At 38.0% G+C, this 22,334-nt stretch overlaps 1 protein-coding gene across 1 annotated transcript in view; it reads left to right on the top strand.

The window, feature by feature from the left end:
* The window catches only part of ANO4 (anoctamin 4), a gene marked incomplete at its 5' end in the record, with an annotated part of 125,766 nt that overhangs the window by 77,525 nt on the left and 25,907 nt on the right, over positions 1 to 22,334 (top strand). The window contains 7 exons of the mRNA XM_083859803.1: positions 1,011 to 1,145; positions 1,884 to 1,980; positions 2,493 to 2,553; positions 10,311 to 10,393; positions 14,774 to 14,914; positions 16,959 to 17,123; positions 20,696 to 20,732. Coding sequence (XP_083715929.1) covers positions 1,011 to 1,145; positions 1,884 to 1,980; positions 2,493 to 2,553; positions 10,311 to 10,393; positions 14,774 to 14,914; positions 16,959 to 17,123; positions 20,696 to 20,732 — 719 coding nt within the window. The remainder of the gene's footprint in view (positions 1 to 1,010; positions 1,146 to 1,883; positions 1,981 to 2,492; positions 2,554 to 10,310; positions 10,394 to 14,773; positions 14,915 to 16,958; positions 17,124 to 20,695; positions 20,733 to 22,334) is intronic.

Below are 22,334 nucleotides of genomic sequence, written 5' to 3'. Positions count from 1 at the left end.
TTTTCTGGTAGCATGGAGGAGACAGCAGCACTGGCTCACTGCGCTTTTTCTCTGGATAGAGCAGAAGTTGCATCATTAGGGTGAAACTGGGTTTCCAGTAGCAGCTATTCTCAACCTGAGTGGACATGCAAGTTTAAGTTTTCTGCAAAGTTTCTGAAACACAAGCATATCATCTTGCCTCATTCTTTAAAACCAGTCTTGCAAATAATCCCCTAAAATCTCAGCCTACTGTGCACAAATCAGGCACAGGACAATACATGAGTCTGCTCCTCTGCTGATGAGCTCAGCAGGTTTTTGTGTGCTTTTCTCTAACACATAAATAAAAGTTTATCTGTGTGTGGGAGGAGGAAAATTGCTAAAGAATATGTAGCAAAATGGAACTTTCTGGCTACTTTGCTGCTGGGTTTTGAGCAATATATCTAATAAACTATGATCAATTCAGACTTTCTTCAAACCATTGCAAGATGATGGAACTTACTTGCTCTTCACTTTTTACTGCAGTAGAATCATGAAATTAGTTTTCCAGGAACTGAGTGAAGAAAATAAATAATCAAATGAAAATAAACTGTATTGGAGAATTGAACTCTGGCTAATTGATTTCTTAGAACTAATTTGAGCTCAAATAATTTTTGCTGTTATACAAGCTTTAGGGATAAAATTTATTTCAATGCAATTATATGGACAGTAAAGTCAAACAGCCAAAATCAAAGCAGACCATCAATTTCCCAAATACAAAGAGCTAGCTTTCTAAAATTAACTCACTGTTTCCTTCATGAGGTCTCCACTTATCTAACTGTAAACTGTGGTTATTGAATTTTTAAATTAATGTTTGAAGTTCATTACTGAGGCAGCTCTCTCAGCGTGCATTTAGAAGCTTAGTTGAAGGCCTTCTCTCCTCTTTAATCTACTCTTTAGATATGATAGAAATGGGGTTTTTTTCTACTAGTGAGCAAGATTAAGTAGATTATTCTAATTAGCAGATAACTTTGCTGTGTTGTGTTTTAAAACAGACGGTACTTTGGTGAGAAAATTGGGCTGTACTTTGCCTGGTTAGGCTGGTACACAGGGATGCTCTTCCCAGCTGCCTTCATTGGATTGTTTGTCTTTTTGTATGGAGTCACCACTTTGAACCACTGCCAAGTCAGGTAATGTGGGAACTTTTTAAAAGAAATTACAACTGTGGGTTATTATGAATAATTTAAGAAATCTTCCCACAAGCTATATTCCATTTTGAACTGTTGAATGAACAGTCAAGAAAAGACTGCTTAGTTGTCGTAAGATACCCAGTATCAAACTTCCCATGTTTTGTGCTCCTGAATTAGGATGAAAGGAAATTCTTCTTTCCCAGTTCCAGTTGCTAATTGTGTTGGCAACTCAGAAGAGAGCATGAAAAAAGTAGAACCTTTCATTACTTTTTAATTCCCCCAGCATAAGTGTGGGGAATTTTCACTCACTATAAGCCCTTTCCTAAAGATCCACCACAAAGGCATTCCTCAGATGAGGAAACCCCTGGACCTTCTGCTGAATGCTGCATCTCTAAGTTTTTGTGCACTTAAGTCACAAGAATAACTTTGTCTGAAGTTATCCTCACCTTCCTACCAAATGTCACTCTGACTCAAGGAGAAGCTGGACATGGTAAAGAGATACTGCTAGGTTGGCCCTGGAGGTCTGCACTCTGCAGTTATGACTGTAAACTCTGTAGTCTTAGACAGTCAACAAATATTAATTATACACATGCAGTTATGAACGTCTTGGCTTTGGTTACAGACCAGTTTTGTTCAATAAGTGACTGAATATTGGCAAAGCCTATCAGTCCAGCCAGATTGTTGTGCAGATTATTGTAGCTATGAAGCTATTCATTTTTGTCTTCTCTATTTTTCCAGTAAAGAAGTCTGCCAAGCTACAGATATCATAATGTGTCCTATATGTGATAAATACTGCCCCTTCATGAGGTTGTCGGACAGCTGCATTTATGCCAAGGTATGTTTTAGGCTATGCAGATGCTTCCTGGTAAAAGCATGAATTTTGCCTTTTGCATTTTTCTTTAGTGATCTTGGGTAGATAAAGTCTTAAAGGGACAGATCAAGTTCAGCCAACATTAACACTATCTTTCACCAATACTTAGTTTTGTTTGCGAAATATTTGAATGGAATTTGCACTTTGAGATTCAGCAGTCTCAGAGGTCGTGTCCTTGAGCTATGTGTTATGGTGTCCTTGACATCAGCCTTTATCTCCTCGTCCATCCTCTGTACATGGCTCCATAAAATTAATGTTTTGGGTCTGAAATGATGCTCACATCTGGTGTTGGCAGGGGTCAGTCCCAGGCCAGGCTGTCAAATAGTCTGTCCATTTGCAGGTGGATTTCACATGTCAAGGGAAGGATACTCAGAATTGTCAGGCCAGCTAAACTCATGATCACATTAATTTTAGTAGGTAAAAATATAAAATAAAGGCTTATCACAAATTGATCACATTTTTAATATATCTCTCAGGTAACCCACCTTTTTGACAATGGAGCTACTGTCTTTTTTGCTGTTTTCATGGCAGTGTGGGGTAAGTTTTCATTTTGATATTTTAATTGCACCATCTTTTTCTTAAAGAATGTGATGCAACATCAGCCTTTTTGTTTTCCAGGACACTTTTTTTCTGACACTAAGCAAAAGAATATAGACTTGAGACTCTTCTGTTTCTGCAAAAAGGAAGGTGGAACTGGTTGAATAAGTTTTTATTTGATAATAATTTTAATTAGAACAAAACCATGGATGCAGTTATGTAGTGTTTATGTAGTTTATATATATATAATTCTCTGGGAATTTCTAACCATTTTTAAATCCATTGGCACTAAGGCCTTCTCTCAATTACTGCTCAGGGCTTCTCCTAGCTTAGGGCAGCTCAGTTTAGTGTCAGTAGTAAAATGAAGTAACATTTTTTTTCTCTACCTTGCTGAATGGCAATAATACTTAAACCTATGCAAGCTGGTTGCAGTTAAAGAAAAACTCCGATGAAATAAACAAAAGGTTTTGTTGAATGGCAAATTGATCCAAGTGTGATCTAACTGTTGCCATGGAGGCTGAATTTTGCCCATAGAAATGTTCTATTTTTGGCTTAACTATTTTTCCTACTATATCATGTAGGCAGAATTGAAGGCAAGAGGAATCAGTAATTTCTGGCAGCACTAGAATTTTTTCAAACAACCCCTAAATATGCCCAGGCTCTTAGCTGCTACTAAGCCATTCTGAGAGAAGGTTAATAGGTGTGGAAAATGGCTCGACAAGGTGACTCAAAAACAGCATCCAAGTCCTTGAGCTATCCAGATTTAGTCATTGTTCTCCTGTTCTTACTCACACATCTCCAACTGCTTTGGAAAGGTGTCCAAGTAATTCTTATAATCTTAACTTTAAACTGCAAATCTCTTTACTGAACCATAAGAAATATCCAGGAAGCAACATGAGAGACAGCAGGACAACCCAGATTAGCCTACCCGTCCACCTCAGTTCCCTCCTCCAAAACTCCAGTTTTGTCTTGGTTAACCAATTAAATTAAGTCATATACCAATCAAGCCTATTTATGCCATTTCATGTAATACTGAAAATATTAAAATATTACAAATCACGTTTAAGAAAAATCCACAGATCATATAGATGTTATGTTTCTGTTTGATATTTCATCTTTGTTTTAGAGCTACATAGAGCTAAGAATCACCAAAAATTTTTAAGCCTTAAAAATTACTTTTAGATGCTTACTCAACTTTTCCAAACTCTTTCTCCATGTATTCACTGATGTTGAGAAATTCCAAGACAGTGTACAGGCAGGGACATCTCTAGATAGGAAAAATGATCAGTTAGCCTTGCTGAACATTTATGGCAGTGTTCCTAACTGCTGGTAAGCACATCTTTGAAGTGTAAATTTTTGCAACAGTGCTTTTGGTCCTCCTTAACAATAATAGTGCTTTCAGAAAACAGCTGTGCTAACAGCATGGCTTCTGTGTCTTAGCAGTGCCCAGATCCAGGGCTATAGGAAAAGTATCTCTAAATAAGGGGAGTCCTTCACAGAGGTAACCATGCCCAGTTCTGTCTTGTGGTTGCTGCTGCTGAGGAGGCTGAACATTCTTGCCTACAAAATGTTGTAGGCCCTCTCCCTTTCCTCTCTTTAGTCAACAGGAACCACATCTCTCTCTGGTTAGCCTCTTCTTCCTCCCCCTCCTTCAGCATCACTGTCAGACTCCCAGACTCGATTCCCTCTGGGACTCTCTACACCAGCCTGCCAGGACTGAGCAATGCACTGCCCACCAAGGCATCTACAGCACCTAAGTCCACAGTGAGAGAAGAAAAAAATACAATAGAAGCTGCCCCCTCTGGATGATTGGGCTACTGGAGAAGAGACTATAGAACAGGAGCTGGGGTGATAGCTTTCCCCACCACTTTTACTGGCTTACACTGCGCTTGTGAGCTGACTGCCAAGTGGGAGGGAGGGGCAGCACCAGCAGGAGCGGTGAGTTTAGGGTATGGTTTGAGGAATGGGGCAATCCTCTGGCTCCACACAAACCATACTTCCTTAAAGAAGATTTTGCAGAGAGAACAGTGAGATTGTGGAGGTATTTTCCATGCAGAGAGGGCTAGAGCAACATTCAAATAAGGGAAGTCACACTTTCCAGGGATTTTCTGGTACTGTATTTACTAGTTGGCTTACTGCCAGTGTTAAATGGGTATTCAGTCTGCAGCAGGCCTATTGGCAGCTGCAGGCATTGCAATCATTGCAGTAAATGAAGGAGGAGAAGAATCAATGATAGCAGTTTGATTGTGGAAATGTTTTTTTCTGTCAACATGAAACAACTGGCAAGCACATAAAATATTGGCTATTAAAAGTTCAGCCTTCCAGATGATCCAGTTTGACAGAAACTGACATATTAAATAATTATGGCAGTGCTTTCATAAGAAGAGAAAAAAAAAAAAAAAAAAAAAAAAGAAAAAATAAAAAGCCAGCTAGAACTGTGTTACCTCTTTAGCCAGAATTTACACACTGTTTTATTATTATCTAAATGATTTTCTTTACTGTCTTTAGATCCATTAGTAAGCTCCCATCTTGAGAGAGAAGCCTCAGCCATTTGCTTGGGAGTTTCAAAACCAGGTGTGGCCGTTGGTCTTACCATGAAGACATGATCTGTATAGTGCTTTCATCCTTTTACTCTAAAGACGTTTTTAGTTGATTAATTAAGTGGTTTGCTCCCATTTTAAATAAAAATAAATGCATCTCCAAGTGATGAGCAAACTGCTGTGGCCAGACTGCACAGAGGAATTACCATGACAAATGCCAGCAGGGAGTGCTTGATTTGTGGAACAGCAATGAGCCTGACTGTAGGGCTCTGAAGCTCAGGGACCCATCTTTTATAACACTTCATTGCAGCATAAGTGAAGCCCATCAAAGTAAGGTTGGAATTGTTAGGTGTACCAAGGGATACTGGAATAGAAGTACAATTTTTTTCAAAAAATGTATTGACTCTTCACCTCACTTATTTAATTTCTGCCTGGTGTAAGCAAAGAAGTAATTGATAATATAAAAAAAAGCATGATACTTACTAAAGTATACCTGACAGCCATATGACTTAAGGAAACTCTTGTTTTTAACTGATTTATCAAAGGACAGAAGGTAGTCTCCCTTCAGTGCACTTAAGGAATTCATTATTTATATTATAGTTTGTATAAGTTTTTCTGCATTGAAGCTTCATTTGAAAGGAAATACACTTTCAAACAGATTGAAGTTTATAAACCTTTGTGCTTTATAGGAAAAAGCATGCCTCTGTAATCACTAACATTTTTAATTTTTTTTATTGGTGAACAGATTGTCATTGATGCTCATTGAGATGTGATCATCTCAGAAGCTGGAAAATCATTTTTTCTTGATGACATTTTCCATATCTTCAAAAATAGGGAAGCAATATCGTATTTAGTGTTTCTGTGCTAGGCAGAAACACCTCCACTTTTTTCTTTATGTATGCCTTGAGAAATGTTTCACTGGATGATAAAGCAGCTCCCATATCTAGGAAAAGTTTCTCTCTTCTTACTGCCTAAATTGAATTCTTACTAAAGACAAAATGAGAGATAGATGTTAATTTGAAAAAAAGTTGACATTTAAAGTGAGGGGAAAAGTAATTCTCATTTTAAAAATCTAGGTAAATTTTACACTCAGTTGACTCCAGCATGTTTCAGTAAAGCCAGATGAAATTGTAGATTTTGCTTTTCCAGTTGAGGTATTGGGGAAACCTATTGCAGAGCTGTTACTGCCTAGTTGTTTCCTGAAACTCTAGAGCACAATTCTGTAACTGTTCAATAGGAAATTCCAGAAATTTATCATTTCTAAAGCCATGCTGAAGACAGGGTAGGCTGGTGGTAGTTTCTCTCTCTCCAAAGTGCACGTTTAGGGGTCTAAGGGATGCAAGAAAAATACTTTTGAAATTTTTTGCTATGTAGCATGTTTCCTTTGATAAAGGAAGTAGCTTTAGAGCACTCACTGAAAGGCAAAATTGGGTGGAGAAAAAGAGGACTAACATGAGAATTTAACACTTCTTTCAAGCAATAGGAAATGCCAACATAGAACAGTTTTTCTGTGTGTGTTAGTCTAATAAAATATATTACTTTCCTAAAAATCTTGCCTCTAGCATAAAACATTGACACTGATCTGCTCTCTGAGGAGATAGAATTTAAGGATGTTCTTCAGCAATATTCCTGGTATATAGAATATATTCTAGGAGTCAGGATGGATGTATTAAATGGTGCTCTGAGATACAATACAGAGAGGATTTCTGAGAGAAGGTCAGGGTAAAGCTATTTCCTACAAGAGGCCATTTGCATTACAAGATAAGATCACAACTTGCTACAAAAGCATCTGAGGAAATGATGTTAAGACAGCTGTTTGTACAAGTGGATAGTGAGGACCCAGCCTCCAAATTGAGTTCTGAAGTAGGACAAATGTAGTATAGGAAAAGCTTTTACTTTTACTAAGGTCTGAGAGCGAAGGCTACTGAGAAATGCAAAATTCCATGCAGGAATTTTTAAGAAAACTCAGCATCTGGTTTACACAAATGGGAAAATACACATGTGAGAAAATACAACTGTGTCCCATTGAATGTCAAAGTCAGAAAAGAATGCTGAAGTTTGTATAGGGTATTTGTAATTAAAATTACAATTAGAAAACAAGCAGAGAAATTTGAAAAAGCAGTACTTTTAGAAGACCTCAGTAGCACAGTGAATCAATCAAAGAAGTTTATTTATAGCACATTTTAAAATATCTAGCAAGGGAAAACTGCATAGTGACCTGAATAGAGGAAGAAAAGTGTAACATGGTGAAAGCTAAAACAGCACTGTACAGAACATCATATTTGGTACTTAATGATTAGAAAATAACTTTCTAAAGAAGCTTCAGGAATTTCACATTCTTACTCTGACAGGTGCTAAATGTGCTAAACATTATATGCATAAATTCCTCACTCCAGGGAAAAACAAGAAAGAAAAGAAGTATTTTTGTTCAACGAAGATCTGAGAGTTTCAGGGCTCAGACTCAGCCACCTACTGGAGTTTCGCTATCAGCAGCTCTTTGGAATGGAAACAAAGTGATAAAAATCAATCAGGCTTCTTTCTTCTAGGTTTCCAAACAGTGCAGGACTACTTGCATAGCCTGAACAAAACAATATGAGCTGATAGGAGAGAAGCAGTTCTACCAGGAAAAAAATTAAGGAATGAACCGTGTGATGGTTCAGCAGCAGTGGAACCTTATTAACACTTCCTAGTTTTGCTGATCACAACCAATCATACTGCAATTATTACAAACGTTTATAGAAACATTAGACTCATGACTCTCTATTAGACTAAAATCAAAGTGGTTGTTACTTGGTGTAACATAATTCCAGCTTTCAGAAAAATAATTACATGAGATATGAAAATGCCTTCAAACCAAATATCTGCTTCCTTACACATGCTTTTGATACCTTACCTTGTCTGTTTGTAGTGTTCATTTCTTAAGCATACTTTCACTTCACTGGCTAGTACAGCAAAACATAATTTTTACTGTCTAAAAATTAACTTTTGCCAAACTGATGCCAGTACTTAGTATCAGGTCCCATTTTTATCAATATGCTGCAGTAGGGCAAACAGATGATTAAGGACATGCTTTTATGACTGGATGTGAAATATATTGCCAGACTATTGTGACACTGTTACAGCTGACACTGTGCTAGCTCATGAACAAAGAGGTTTATGTTCTCTGCTTATCAATCTGCTGCTTCTCAGTGAGCAATAACGGAAAGAGCCAAACTTCACAGTGGGAGAGGAAGCCTGCCCATTGATTTGTATTAGCTTTAGGTAGTTTCTACATCTTTTACACAAAACAAATGTTTAAAACCCCTGGAACTTTAAGCAGACTGAGTAAATAGTCTTTGGATTATGAGCATATTATGTTATTACTGTTTCCTTGATTGTTCTTTCCATCACAAAATACAAGCACAGTTGCCATGTCAAAGGGGAGGATTTCTTCAAATCCTTTGTATTTGGTTGATCTGTCAGCACTGCAGAAAAGCCAATACCTTTGTGTCTGGTCACTCTGTCAGTGTCCTGTTATGGTGACTCTCCACTGAGCTGCCCACTGGGTCAGAGGATGATTTGGCTGACTTGTTCAGGGACACACACCAACAGCAGAAGAGAGACCCTCCCCCCTCCTGGGTCTTCACACTTCTATTCAAGTGTGTTTTCTGCTGCTGGCAACTGCCAGAGCCCTTGAAAAACTCACACCAAAGTTTAGGGGGCCAACACTCTTTATTGATAGACACACTGTGAGTGGAAAATTGTGGCAGGTTAAAGTTCAAAGATTGACAGTGATGCAAGCTGACTGGAAAAATTTATTCAAGGCAATATCCGGACAACCTCTAATCATCAATCAAACCTAGCTCAAGATAATCAATCAGCGAGCATAGAATACAGTTATTACCCAAATAGACATCCCTTTGGAGGAGGAGACAGGTTCAGCCCATTCCCTGATCCCAGAAATCATGAGTCTTCTGTAATTTTTCCCCATTCTTAACTTGCTTTTATATTATTTGTTTACATTTAGGTGGAGCTTGAGTGGCCCTAGTGATGCACATCTTTGTTATTGATAGGTATAAAATTCTCTCACTTCTTTTAAAAATATAGTCAATGAAATATGGAGTGCATGCCCAGTGAGGGGAGGTCGTACCTTGAAGGCAGATAACTTTGGGATAGAGGTGCGTGTTAATATTACAGTTTGGTTTTAGTGAACCCGGTTCATCCAGGGGCAATGATTTCACTACAGTTACTGTCTCAGCAACAAGATACCTCCTTTTTCCTCTGTCTGACGGGTGCTATGCTGTTCATCAGCTGCAAAGTATCATCAAGTTCCCCTCCCTACAAGGATTACATCAAGGATTACATAGAGCCTGACTTCTGTGTCTCCATTCTACTCCACCCTCCGTTCCATTACCCTTAGCATGTGTTTAAATTTACAGATTTGATATATGGGAAGTCATGGTGGAATAGGTTCCAGGCATGCCAATGACATTCCATGTGGGGAGTGGCAACTGTATTTTACCCTATAATTTCCATACTGTTCTAACTTCTGTTCAGAATGTGAATATGACCTCCCAGCTTTCTCTAATTTTACTCCCAGTCATCTTCCCATAGCAGTCATGTGCAGGCCTGTTACTCCGTCTTGAACTCTATCATTAAGGGCTGTGCTACATGATGTTTAATTATCAGATGTAAATACCACATCCCATATAAAAACTCATGTAGTGTAAAATAAATGGGGATTAAAAGGTCCAGAAGTTCCCACTTCCCCAGTTGTAGTCTACAGATTTTCAAATACACTGGACTGTGCTTCCTCTGGGTTCTGGTTTCTGTGTTTAGAAAAGGGTCTTCAAAGAAAGAAAGTTACTTCTTTATGTACAATGGCCCCAAGGAACCTTTAGCTTCATCAGAAATCTGTTTTATCTAGCAGTGATGACTCACAGGAACAATTTTATTCTTTGAGAGCCTTGCATTGGTTGGTTAGAAATTAAACATTCTCATTTAGCACTAAATTAAATCTCTAAAGCCTCAATCATACTTGAAGCAAGCAAGCCAATCCTTAGAAAGCAATGCTTTTTGAAAGCAGTTTTGATCATCAGCATGATTTGCTGTTCAAAAGAACTCATTTATGCAAAGAAATTAAAATAATGTAACAGCTTCATTCAACAGTTCTGTGATAGTCATTAACATTTTCTTGACTTAAAAATAATTTTGCATCTTTTTTTCTATTTGCTCCAGCCACTGTTTTTCTGGAGTTTTGGAAAAGAAGGCGAGCAGTAATTGCTTATGATTGGGACTTGATAGACTGGGAAGAAGAAGAGGTTTGTATAAAAAACATGTACCCCTTAATCTTTAATACAAACTTATTTGGTTGAAAATGCGTGGTTTTATTTTGCATTTATTTTCAGTTCATTCTTTAAATCTTTATAAACTATGAAATAAGCATTCTCCTCAGAAGAGTCTTTTTTCACACTTTTGTAAATCTAAATTAATTTGAGAGATTTCAGGGAAGAAATGCGCTATGGGAGAAATGCATTTTTATTTTGAAAGCTGGAAATTCTTTACAACCCAGGGTACTGTGAATTTGGGCAAATGAGCTTTTATCTATTCTTTTAATTTGTCACTGTGAGTATTGATGGAAAGAAAGACTTCTGAGACTTGTACCAGTTTCTGAACATTCAGGTGCTGGTTATCTGAGAGAGAGAGGACTTAATTCATTCTGTTTTGGTAGAGGAAATCCTCTTAGGGAAGAAACTAAACTGCAGAAAATAGCCTTAATCTTTTCCTCTGGTGGCCACCAGCAAAAAATGATCTTTTGAGACTGAAAATTCAAGTCGAAATAGAATTAGAAGGTTTTATTATGCAGGAGAAAAGCAAGATTCAGTGAGTGTTGAAGAAAAAGTGTTCCTCAAGAGGGATTTGGACATATACCTGTCTACAAAACTGCTCTCCTTACTCTACAGAAGCTCTTGGAGTGATGCTAAGAGGCTGCCGTAGAGGTCTCAGTGAAGTTGAACCTCTACACTGTTCCTTTGGTGGAAGATTTTCTTTTTTATCAATCTTGCCAGCAGAGAAACAGACTTTTGAGTTATGGGATTTTTGTCTGTATGAGGCAAAGTAGTTCAATGAGGCCATGAAATGGTGGAATTGCTGGTAGGATTTTCTTTGCTTAATGCCTAATTACTTAATGCTTAATTACTTAATACTTAATTACTAAGAAAATAACCCAAGAACATAACAAGAAATAACTTACACAACTGGAAATTGATCTCTTTGTAAAAATAGGAGTGTTGTTATCTGTGTACATATGAAGTCAGTTCTGGGTGATACCTGAGGACTATCTTCATATATATGGGAAATAATCTAATAGTGATTCAACTCTTCTGAGATTAGCAGACTGCTCTTGCCAATGCTGGCAAGTCACAAAGGGATTGAGATAGTCCTGCCTGAGGTTCACATAGTGGTCAAGACCAGCCTGCAGGGGTCATGTCTTCTCATGGCTAGTTGCAAAGGAAGCCACTGCTGCCAATGATGACAGCTAAGAACAAGCTGTACCAAATTGCGATTTCCAATTCCAGCTTCCTCTGTGTCCCTGGAATGAGAAGGAGCCTTTAGACTAACTAAATACAAAACAAAGTACAGTATGAAACTCTCTTTATGTTTTTCCCAGGAAGCCTGATCTTGAAGATGTTTGTAGATTGGGATGTTATATATCTTCATTTTTTACCATTTAACCTATCTGGATTTGGGATTATGCTGGTCTATAATGCCATCCACCTGAACTTTCTGTGACCAGTTCATTTACATATATTGAATTTCCTGATAAGGTTGTCCTTAAGTGACACTTTGCTGCCTTTTTTTTTTTTTTTTTTTTTTAATAAGATTTATTTATATTCCTCTGGTGGATTATACCAGTTTGGCCTGCAAGATATTTGCATGTTGGTAATTTTCAGAGGATACCTGCTCCCTGTTGATGTCAGCTAGTCTTTTATTCTCACACCAGAGTTTTTCCACTAAGCTCTGTCAACAAGACCTCTGCCAGGAGTAGTGGTGATTGTACCTGTTCCAGAGCTATTCAGTGGATGTCCATACAGTTCTAGTGGGAATCTTATAGATCTCTACAGCAGGAAGTAGAAGTTTTTTCAGAAGCAGTGTGCTAGATTGCACTTCCTCAAATTAGAAGTTAAAGATGCTCCTAGGAACTCAGCAGGCTGCTTCTCAAAGATCTGTGTGTCCAGTAATTAGAACCAGTAGCTCGTTGGCAGTTGAGGCATCAGTTCATCCTTTGTTCATCATTCAGTGGGATCCAAAGACTAGGAGCTAATTGCATTCCAGAAGTATCTTCTCTGAAGATGCTACAGCCCCCACTGCCCATACCTATGGCACATCTCAAGCATGTCCCAGCTCCAGGGTCAGCCCAATGGGCCACTGCGTCCTCTACTTGAGTATCTAACACTGCGCTTTTCCATTGGAACTGCACTTTCCCACTGAGAAAGATACAGTTTGGAAGCAGGTGCTCCAGATGAAGTGTGGAGATCATTTCCCTGCTCTGTGGTTCAAAGCCCACTTCTTCACTCTGCCATTATCTTCACCTGCAAACATCAGGCTTTGCTTGGAGACTTACTTCTGGGGATGCTATACTTGTGCCAGTGATCAAGATTCAAAATTTCAATCTACAAATTCTTCTTCTATATCTGGGCTATAGAGGGCAATATGCTTGGACTAAGACTATTTCAATAATTTACCTGTTGAAGGATTAGAAAATGTTTGGGAGAAAAAAAGAAGATATTCCACAAAGAAACCTAGAGCAGCCCTTCTAGAGCACAAAACACCTGGTCTAAGACAATTCACATTAATCCATATTTCATACTCCAGAAATCAATATGGTTTCTCTTATGAAAATGTTGGAATTATCCATGTGTGAGAAATGGGAAAGCAGGAGAAAAGTCTGTTTTATGTAGATTGGAAAAGATTCATCCTGTGGAGTTTCATTTGGAAGTTGTATGTCAGTGAGAAGTCAATGAGAATATCAACTCCATAAGGTGAAATTTTTTCTCTTGAAAATAATAAATTCTCTTGCTTTCTAATAAAATCACTGCTAATTAAATTTCCTCTCTGCTTTCCATTCAGTTACCACTAGACAAAATCAGCTGGTTGCTTTTATTATTTATTTCAAAGACAGTGATTAAAGAGTTCTAATTACCATTTTAAATCTCAAGCTTTTGATATACAAGATTGTTATTTTTATTAACATTATATGTCAAGCCTTTGCTTGCTTTCATTTTCATTGTCAAATTGAAAAATAAGGTGTTGTTACAGAGGGAAATTTATTAATTCCTAGCAACAATACACTGAAAAAACATCATTTTTTCTTATCTCTTTGTTATTACCTTCCTGTTCTAAATGAAAAGACAAATAAATGAAACAATGAAGATGATGGAAAGGAGAATTGCACTTATTCACATGTGCAACCTTGTGAATTCCTCACCACTTTAGATTCTCATCCAAGAAAGGTGTACAGCAACCCCTGGAATGTTCAGGCCTCTCAGTCTGGGGATATAAACTGAGTGTGTTCTGGCTCTTTCAACCCCACGTGTCTGGATTTCCTGTTCTTGTAAACCAGGTGCAAGGTGGGAGACAAGAGCAACTGCATCATGAGTGGGCACAGTTAATATTCACCTATTTAAATGCAGTCATTTAAGGTCATTTAAGCATTTCCAACTTTAGTCAGTCAGAGTTCAGTTACATGCAGTTGAAGACCTGGAAGTGACTGAAATTTGTAAGCTGATTCTTGTCTGCTCCCTTGTAGCCAGCTGTACCATGGAGCAGCTCTCTGGTATACAGTGGAGTACTACAAATAGTGCTCTAATATCTGCCAGCATTTGTGAGAGTCCATCCTCCCAGCCTGGTGCTTTATCTCACCTCTGACAGTGTCCTGGATGCCAGACTGGAATGAGGTGGCACAGGACACATGGCTCTTGGTGGATGTCTGCCTGTTAGGGCAGCGGGGTAGCACTGCTGCAGGTGTACTGCAGTAATACCTGCACCAAGAGTGAACTCTGGCAATGCTGCAAACAGATGTAACCAAATCTCTCCCCAAGTAATTCCCAGGTTACATTTCACAAGATGGTTTTTAATGGCAAAGCAGGCTTTGACATTTCTTCTACTGAAAGTTGCTCCTGCTAATAATATTGTCCAAGTTGTTAAGAAGTGATTGAGCAGTGTTAGATGGCATGGATCCTTCTTCAAATCATGGGAAGCTTTTTCTGATAATGGAAATGTAACCAAACGCCTAACAAACAGCAACTAGGTTTGGAAAAATGAGGCTTGGTTGGGGATTTTTTTGCTTAGTTGTAAATTTCCAGTATCATTAGGATAATGTCAGACTGAAAAATTCAGTGGTATCAACCTTGAAATTATTTGTCTTGGAGCCATGGAGTTTGGAAAGAGCATTATTTAGAGGAATAGCTAATTGGGGATTTTACTAAATACCTTCAGTACCTACCTTTATGGGTACAGTGATTTATTCTAGTCCTCATGAAGGAGACCAGATTTCCCAGCTCAGCTTTTATAGTAGCTGTGCCAGCTGCTGAATTCAAAGACATAATTCCCCAGAACAGTAGACTGATAAAAGATCTGAAGTTTCCTACAGAGTTTTTCCTAGCTATCCTGTATGTGAACATTATCTGTCTGCTCTTTAGGAGGAAATACGTCCGCAGTTTGAAGCCAAGTACTCCAAGAAAGAACGAATGAACCCCATATCTGGGAAGCCAGAGCCTTATCAAGCATTTGCAGATAAATGCAGCAGACTCATCGTTTCTGCATCTGGAATATTTTTTATGGTTTGAGAACTTTTATTTATTTACCAGTTGAAAAAGAACAAAATATCATTGTCATTGCTAGTAGAGTTGGTAAATATTGGATATGACGGCTTGAAAGTGAAATAAGCTCTATGCACGTTGAAAACCTACATAGCAAATCACTTGAGCTTATGTCAAGTGCTACACTGGTTCACTCTTCACTGAGTCTCACAGATAGCTAATACCTTCCTCCAAGGGTACACCTGTGACACTGTACGTAGTGATGCATGCCAGAATAGTGACACTATCATATTCACACACCAACTTCAGTTGACTGAATTAGCTCACTGGTACCATTCCCTGTGTAAACAGTGGAGAGCAGTGGGGAAAGTTGCCATATGAGAAGCAGTTGTTCTCTGTAAATTTCACAGAGAACCTAAATAAGATGCTGAGAGTGCTTAATGATGTTAATACAACCTAGTTTCTCAGTGTATTGAGGAGATGGGAAAAGAGAGTTCATATTCCTAGTGCAGCTGAAAGTTGAAAAATGTTCCCTGATTAAAATTATGCATTTATGCCCTTTGCAAAGTGCAAAACTAAAAGGAGCAGCAAATCTCTCCTAACAGGGAACTTCACGCATTTCTGCAGAAACGCCCCCATCCTCTAATTTCAGTGAAGCAGTTGTGGGCTGTTATTCACATGACAACAGCCGTGGTAGTGCTAGTCTTGAAAACACAGTGCTGGTCTGGAATCAACAGACTGCCACGGAATTTACTAAGGCTTTTCCAGGAGACAAGAAAATTATAGATGTGTACAGCCTCAGGAGCTGTAGAGAGCCAGGTAGGTGAGCCAACTCAGAAACAGGGCAGAGGACAGTATGAAACTAATGGCTTCAAAATTGTTCAAAACAATCTAGGTCAAGAAAGGCAAGAGCATTATGGAGATGAACTGTGCTCTGGTACAACAGGTGGATGCACACCCTGACTCAGCCCTTGAGGACACATACTCAGGACTGCAGTCTCTGCTCACAATTGATAATACAACTCTGATATTTTGTGTATTTTCCTTATTTATTTTTTTTTCTTGAAGGGTGGCAGTATTTTACCCTAAGCAAACTCAGTCATTAATCTTCTTAGACTAGTGATAGATCTTACTGAAAGCGCCAGAGACAGTAGCCTTGCTCTAGATTGCATGCACTGTATAATTGTCCCCATAACAGCCCTTGAAACAAGGCAAAAACTATTTTCACTGAAGTTATTTTTATTGTTGGCATAGCATGGGCTTCCAGCAAGTTAGAACAACTCCACGTTTTTTGACCATTTAGATAAGAGTATTTTTTTTAATTACACCTATATGAGGAGATATACACTTACCAAACTAAGTTAGAGCAGTTCTCGAAATTTCTCAACATAGACTCTCACAGTGTAGTAAATAATACTCAACTGTTGCATAAGAAACATTAAGTGACTAAGCAGCCTGGCTCAGCTGTGACTTCCTCATTCTAACTGTCACATTTGCTGGAAGTTTCATCAGAGAAGAAATCACAAGGGCAATTGAACTGGTTACCCTCTCTAGATAGAAACTTCCCAGAACTGTGGGAAGAAACAGGTAGCTAGGCTAGCTTGGCAGGGCTGCTTTTTGGGCAGTGCTTACAGATGGAGACATTTGTGTGAAGTGTGAAGTCCATCAAAGCACAAAATCCATCCCAAGTATGATACCATCAGGCTGCAACGTCAGCTTGAGATTAGCCTTTGTACATCATGTGCAGATAAGGAAAATTTCTAACTCCCAGAGTTGGCAATACTGTTTCCCACATTAATGATAAGGAAGAGGAACATTTTCAAGAAAATGTTTAAAACAAAAAATTATTTTAGTATTATTTCAATCATATTTTTCATTATGAGAAAGAAAAAGAACTTAACAAGAATAAAAATCATTATATTGAAACCTTTCTCTGGAATCAAAAGGAATAGATACACTTTTAAAGTCTTTAATTTCATTTAATTTTCAGAGTTTCAGGGAGAAGGTAACTCCTGTTCCACTGGAAGTTTTCAGGTTCTTCTCTCTGATTTTTTTCCTCCTTTAGATCTGTGTGGTGATTGCTGCTGTTTTTGGCATTGTTATTTACCGTGTTGTGACTGTCAGCACTTTTGCTGCCTTTAAGTGGGCTTTAATTAGGAATAACTCTCAGGTTGCAACTACAGGGACTGCAGTGTGCATCAACTTTTGCATCATCATGCTACTGAATGTGGTGAGTAAAATTAACATATCCAAAGTTATACCTAAGCCATCAGAGCAGTAGATATCTCAGTCAGCAGACAAACAAATGCTTTCACTTCCTTTTTCAGCAGGAGTGGAATGTCTTGCTAAGCCAGACATGAAATTATTGTTTATGGACATTATTCACTATTTATATAAAGTGCAATTTCAAACGCAAAATATTATTAAAGTATGTTTTAATATTCTAAAACTATTTTAGGGAGACATGATCGTACCCCTGATTTATCCTCTACCATTTCTTTCCCTTTTCTATGTTCACAGTTTTCAGTCCACTTCATTAATATTCTTCTTTTTAATTGTGTTTTTATGTTATTTTTTTAAATATAGTTACAAAGCTAAAATCGTATTTACACTATTTTCAGTAATTCCAATTTCAGTTTGCATGGTAGTTTTCCAGTGAGGATATGCATATACAGGCACAATGTCCATAAGCAGAACTCCCTTGTGCTGAAAGTTGCACAAGGCTTGAGCTGACATGATTTGTTCTAGAGCGGCCCATAGCCTTTGCCAATGTGCACCAGAGACATGGTCTGGGTGCACTGCCATGGGGCTGGCTGATGGCAGGTTATTGCTGTGAGCTGGTTTGGAACTAGGCTTGGGGCAAAGACAAAAATGGAATTTCTATGTGGCAACAGTCCCAGTAAGACAGTATAGCGTAGATTAGATGGGGAATGAGTTCCTCCTTCCATTGAGATGCTGATACTCCTGTATACTGCTCTGATAGCGATGTGTTTGCTCTTTGTTGCTCTTGGCAAGAGGTATATGGCCTTTTACTACCAGATTTTGTCAACTGACATTATAAGAATGCCTCTTAGGGGGAAGGAGGGTTCAACCTACAAACCAGCCGGGCATTGGAGCCAGGGTAGAGTACCTCTATCTACTCAATAGCAAACATCTGCAAACAACTTGTTAGGCTTCACTCCAGGAGATACGCTGAATTACTTCCTAGGGAAAAGATGAAATGCTATTTCAGATCTGCTTATTTTCAAGGCTGGCTTGGAGACTTCTTTCTTTCCTATGAAATATCCAAGCATTTCAATAATCTAAAAAGTATTTTTGACAGGTCCTTTTTGATATGGCAGGAAATTCCAAAAGTCTTCGCTGTAGCACTTTTCGTCTTCCTTTGGCATAGGCAAGACTGGATTAATGACTAAGACACTCTAGATAGAATTGTTGTTTTTCCTGTTTTCCCTTAGGTGGGACTATAGGCTGAGAAAGGGCAGAAAGGAAGAAGCTGGTTTTCTGTCTAAGACTGTACTGAGGGATCTCTTCTTTTATGTTTTTATTTTATTGAGGTTTTTTCTTCAGCTTCTGGGGGATTTTTTTACTCCACCTAGGGCACACAATAAGCATAAAGGAAAAAAAAAAGAAAACTATATTTATCTATGCCAGTACAACATCCATTTTCAAGCTCACAGTGTAAGTCATTGTATATGCAGTGAAGCAGCAACAAAGAAACACTGTGCACTTGAAATCTTTTCATTCTCAAAGAGTTTTACAGCTCAGAGATTTTTCTTTTAAATAATGGAAGATTGCTTGAAGGTGCCTTTTGAGAAACTTTGTTTTATGTCTTAAAATAACCAAATAAGTGGAGATCTGCAAAGATGGATTTCTTAAACCTCATACTCCTCACCATTCAATAAACACCACAACCTTAGATCTGGATATATCTCATGGAAGAAGAAGATCTGCAAAATATGAAACTGCAGGAGTTTTTCAAAGGAAAGTTTTAGGAACATAATCTCTTGCTTCCCATGATAGATTAATGTAGTTTACTGAAGGACAATGGTGAGACTTCTTTTCGGAGAAGAAAAATCCCCAGAAGTAATTCGGGTAGTTGAACCCTGCATGAACTGTGACTCAAGAGAAGAGTCAGAAGAGCAAGAAAAGATACAGTAATAAAACCAGAAAGGGCCAAGATGTGCATGGCAGTAGAGAATTCACTGCTAGAAGCCTTGAAAAGCAGCAGTGATTCTGATACAAGTTGATAGCCTCTCAAAGAATCAGGGGAAAAGTCTAGACCACAATTCCAGACCAGATGTTCTGAGCACTAGGTACCTATTCTGACATATCCAACTCAACAAAACAAAATGACTCTCAAGCATAATGTCTCCCAGATAATCTTGCAGCCTGACCTGAAAATAATCATTAGCTTTACCTGGGCTATGTAAAACTGTTAATTCTAGCAATATTGCCCATGGAAAATTCAAACAGAGAACAGAATATGATCCTAAACAGGGCTCCTTGAGGGTTGTAGTGATAAACTACAGTAGCAGATAATAAGATCCAAACGTTGTTAACAGAATCTCTAACACAGTCTTACTGTTCCAAATGGAAAAGCAACAAATTGAAGTTTTGACGAATCCTTCTGTAGAGCAATGAACATTTGTAAAAAAAAACCACACTCCCTGCTGGGATCAGGATATAAATGATCCAGACATTTAGCACATTTACAGTTGCCCTTAAGAGATGCTTTTGAGCCCAAAAGAAACTACCTTTTTCATTACTTGAAACAAAACCATTTACTCCAAGGGCAGTGGAAAGCTATTCTAAGCATGAAGTGGTTGTTAACATGAATGAGAGATTTCAGGATGACTTCAGTTCTTAAGCAGGCAGCCTGATTGGTAAACAATACATAACTCAATTTAAGCAAGAGATTCTAAAGTTAACTGCAAATAAAAAGAAACATTGCTGATATGCTCTGTCGGAGTAAGTTAATACTTGAGCCTGAAAAATGAGACACTGTATTCCTGTAGGCATCAGTGAGAGTTAAGGACATTTAGCAATTTGTAGGAACAGGCTCCAGACTCATTTAAAGCAAATGGAAATCCCTGTATTAATTTACTCTAATACTGATGGTGTTGGTGATGTAGTTAATAGGTTCAAAACTCCCCTGCAAATACTGATTGTGAAAGCCATCCAAGTTAGTTTTGTAATCTTTATGAAGTTTGGAGTCTCCTGGAGAATTTGAGAGCATGGTACCTGAAAGTGCAGGAAGTGCCACTTAGGATTTAGAAAAATGACACTGTCTCAGAGTAAGAAATGTATGGTGGTGGGGATTACTAAAGATTTTCTCAGAAGTAACCTTGTCCCCTTTTGTCTTTCCTTTCAGCACCAAAGTGCCAAACAAAACCAGAAAGCTCCAAAAAACCAACATATCCAACATACCATATGCTCTTCTAGGGTGATTTTTTTTCTTGTGAGGTGATTGTTCCATAAGTAACTAAAACAAAAATCTCAGTTGTGCTATTGTTTCTGCTTTTCTTTTTGGAAAAGTTCTCTCACCCTTTTTCGCTTTGTATGTAAAATAGGGACAGTGACAGCATATCTCTTCTATATATTACGGATGAGCATTAGATATAAAATCTCTACTTTTTCCTTGTTTGATTATATCATTACTGTATTATTATGTAGTTTTATTGTCATTATCAGAACATCACAGAATCATCTGCATGTCAGATTTAACAAGTTCTCTCCCTAGAAAGCAGTTCTATGTTTTTGAGCCAGCCATGTAACTAAGAGGCTGTTTCTTCTCTGTTACAGCTGTATGAAAAGGTTGCTCTTTTCCTAACAAATTTAGGTAAGTAATATTAAATATAAATTTGAATAATATTGTGCTGATTTTTTGGTCTATACACCATGTAAAATTCAAAATGCCTGCATAAATATGAAAAATCCTAACTAATTTGCAATCTATAGGAATTAATGTTTTTCTTAAATTTCTAATAAGAAAGTATAAACTCAACTATTGCGCCATTCAGCCAGTGGTGACAACAATCATCCACCTTTGTTCTTGCTTCAAACCCCTACTATTTAAGAATATAAACAAATCATTTACTATAAATAAACGTAAAAGTTTTACCTTGGAGGAAAAGGCATGAATTTTCAGACAGACTTAGCACTCACAACCTCCAGGATTTGTAAACATGGAAAAGGGGTGTAACTTCTGGAAAACAAATTCATAGGTTGAAACTAAGGTGCTGATTGGCTATCAAACATTTGCCTATAAGAAGGGCAGTAAGGAGTGAAAACAACTAGGTGAATCATCAACTCTACCTACACCTGAACTATATGATGTTCTGAATTTCAGTAATCTTTTCAGCTCACTCACAGAGACAGTCTTTATGCTAGAGAAAGATAACCTGTTTACTAAAGAGAGCATCAATGGGGTAGCAATAGGCTATCATTCATATATCCATGGCTCAGACAGGATCTGTAGAAATGCTGATATATTTGGAAGATTGCAGTAGTTGGTGGCAATTGGCTAGGGCTCCTTAGTGCCAAGGATCCTTAAATGAGACTATGGCTGAAGGCCTATTAAGCAAACTAAATTATTGCACATATACAAGTGGATTGAGAAGGTTATTTTGAGCTCCTGGAAACCTGTGTGCATTGATGATGTTCAGTAAATTATTTTGGACCAAATGGACAGATTTTGATGTTTTAATGCTCAAAGGAAGCAACTGATTTTAGCTACTCTCAGGGCTTTTCTACATCCCAGGAGTCATTGGTAATGTGTTCAAAACATATCTATGTACGATAGAATTCTTTTGTTTCTTAGGAAACTGAAAGTCCTCATTTGTATGCTGTAGTTTTAAAATATTTTTGCTATCCTATATCTGTGGAGAAGATATCTGCTAGCTACAGTTGAGAAATATGACTTTCAAGTTTGTGAATTGTGCAAGCTATGTCCCGATAGCCTGGGGATATATTCTAGAAACCTTGAAGCTTGATTATTTTCTGTTAGGTTGTCATCACGGTGGGTCTGCTTTTTGCAGAAAGCACTTGTATGAAAATTCAGCAGGTTAAATTTTTTTGATCCTGTTCAGACGGTTTTGTGATTTTTACTCTGGTGGCCTAAGGAACTGATTTGATCTGAATTATCTTTATCAGTGTAATAAGCTCAAAGTAGAACTGGCAGCAAAACTACATTGAGGACATTGAAGATGCCCTTCTTCAGCTTTTACATGATCTTCAGAACTCCTATCTGTGCTCTGTCAGAGCATCACCATTGTCTCTGACGGGCATGTTAGCAAAGCTTCAGCTGCAGCAGCCTTGTTGTATTCAAACTTGTCCTTCCTGCAGACTGGCATCTAATGAAAAAGCAGCTCTAAGTGAATCAAGTTTATTGCTTTTTCTGTACTTACAGTACTTTATTGGAGGCTGCTTTGGAAGCAGTATA

This window comes from Zosterops lateralis, assembly GCF_965231275.1.
Source record: "Zosterops lateralis genome assembly, chromosome: 4".
Taxonomy (NCBI): domain Eukaryota; kingdom Metazoa; phylum Chordata; class Aves; order Passeriformes; family Zosteropidae; genus Zosterops; species Zosterops lateralis.
The sequence above is the reverse complement of the archived record's forward strand: the minus strand, read 5'-3'. Positions and strand labels throughout refer to the sequence as shown.